The sequence below is a fragment of the Protobothrops mucrosquamatus genome, unplaced genomic scaffold, assembly GCF_001527695.2.
Source record: "Protobothrops mucrosquamatus isolate PMUCROS unplaced genomic scaffold, P.Mucros_1.0 scaffold3351, whole genome shotgun sequence".
Classification (NCBI taxonomy): Eukaryota; Metazoa; Chordata; class Lepidosauria; order Squamata; family Viperidae; genus Protobothrops; species Protobothrops mucrosquamatus.
The window spans coordinates 107,332-108,581 of NW_015389338.1; the positions used below are offsets into that span (position 1 = coordinate 107,332).

Sequence of the window (1,250 nt, forward strand, 5' to 3'; positions counted from 1 at the left end):
CTTCTTCCTGTGGGAGAAACTGGAACCAAAGGAACTTCTGGTACAGAAAAACTGGAACCCAAAATTTTTCAGGAACAAAGGAACCTGGATCCACAGGATACTCAGGAACAGCAGGAACAGGAAACTCAGGAACAGCAGGAGCAGGAAACTCAGGATACTCAGGAACGGCAGGAGCTGGAACCACAGGAAACTCAGGAACAGCAGGAGCTGGAACCACCGGATACTTGGGAACAAAAGGATCTGGAACCACAAGGAAGCCACCTTTGAACAACATAGATATTTCATGCCGAATAAATTCAGAAACATTTTTTGTTTCCAGGCAATGCAGTATGCTGGTATTGCTGTCCTCAAAGCAACCTAGCAAATGAACAAATTCAAGAGATAACCGATTGGCTACTTCCAAGACCAGAAAGCATTGGCTGTTCCACTCTGGATCACTGCTTGGGCAAAAAGGTCCTGGCTTTTTGGCGCAAGAAGATGGAAATTCACAGAAGATCCTCCAGCACTCTCGCCAAAAATGCCTTTGGGGAAAGGGTCTCCCCCAAAGGCAGCTGCATTCTCTTTTATCCACTTCAGGGCCAGCTGTTGGTCCCATAAGCCTAGGTTCCCTGGAGCAGCTTCTGGCAAGTAAAGAAAGCCTAGGGCTCCCAGGCGATAATTGATGGAGACCACAATGACATTCTCAGTGGCAGCTAAGGAGGCCCCGTTGTATATGTCCAGAGAAGATGAGCCCATGAAATATCCCCCTCCGTGTATCCAGACCAAAACAGGCACTGGTGAAGGACGTTGTGGGTGGGGCACCCAGATGTTGAGGGAAAGGCAATCTTCTGAAAGTGGTGTTTTAGGAGTAAATGTCTCTGCTTCAGGGACATCCCGGAAAATAAATTGAAGACAGGAATTGCCAAAGCTGGTGGCCTCCAAAGTTTGAGTCCATGGCTGATGTGGAAGAGGTTTCTGGAAGCGCAACTTCCCCAGGGGATGCTCAGCATAAGGAATGCCTAGATAGGCTGTCACAGATCCAGAGCCAGCCAGGAACTGCTTGCCCTTAATAGGGCCACTGCTGGTTGTGACCACTGTGTCCCCATTAGAAGCAGAACTGGAGGCTAATGGAAAGAGGAGGAGGAGGAGGAGGCAGCACCGGAGAGAAGGGCATAGCTGACAAAGCATTGCAACAGTAGGAAGAGTGGATGGACCTGGAAAAAGTTACAACCAATATGAGATTATTCCTCTTACTGTATAAGCCCACCTTA

The 1,250-nt window shown here is 48.6% G+C and overlaps 1 protein-coding gene across 1 annotated transcript; it reads right to left on the bottom strand.

Moving 5' to 3' along the window:
- Window positions 1-393: 393 nt before the first annotated feature.
- LOC107297514 (cholinesterase-like) lies at window positions 394-1,184 on the bottom strand. Its single transcript, XM_029286337.1, has one exon. It carries the CDS (start codon window positions 1,165-1,167, stop codon window positions 394-396), a length of 774 nt encoding a protein of 257 aa, XP_029142170.1. The 5' UTR covers window positions 1,168-1,184.
- Between the last annotated feature and the right edge of the window lie 66 nt (window positions 1,185-1,250).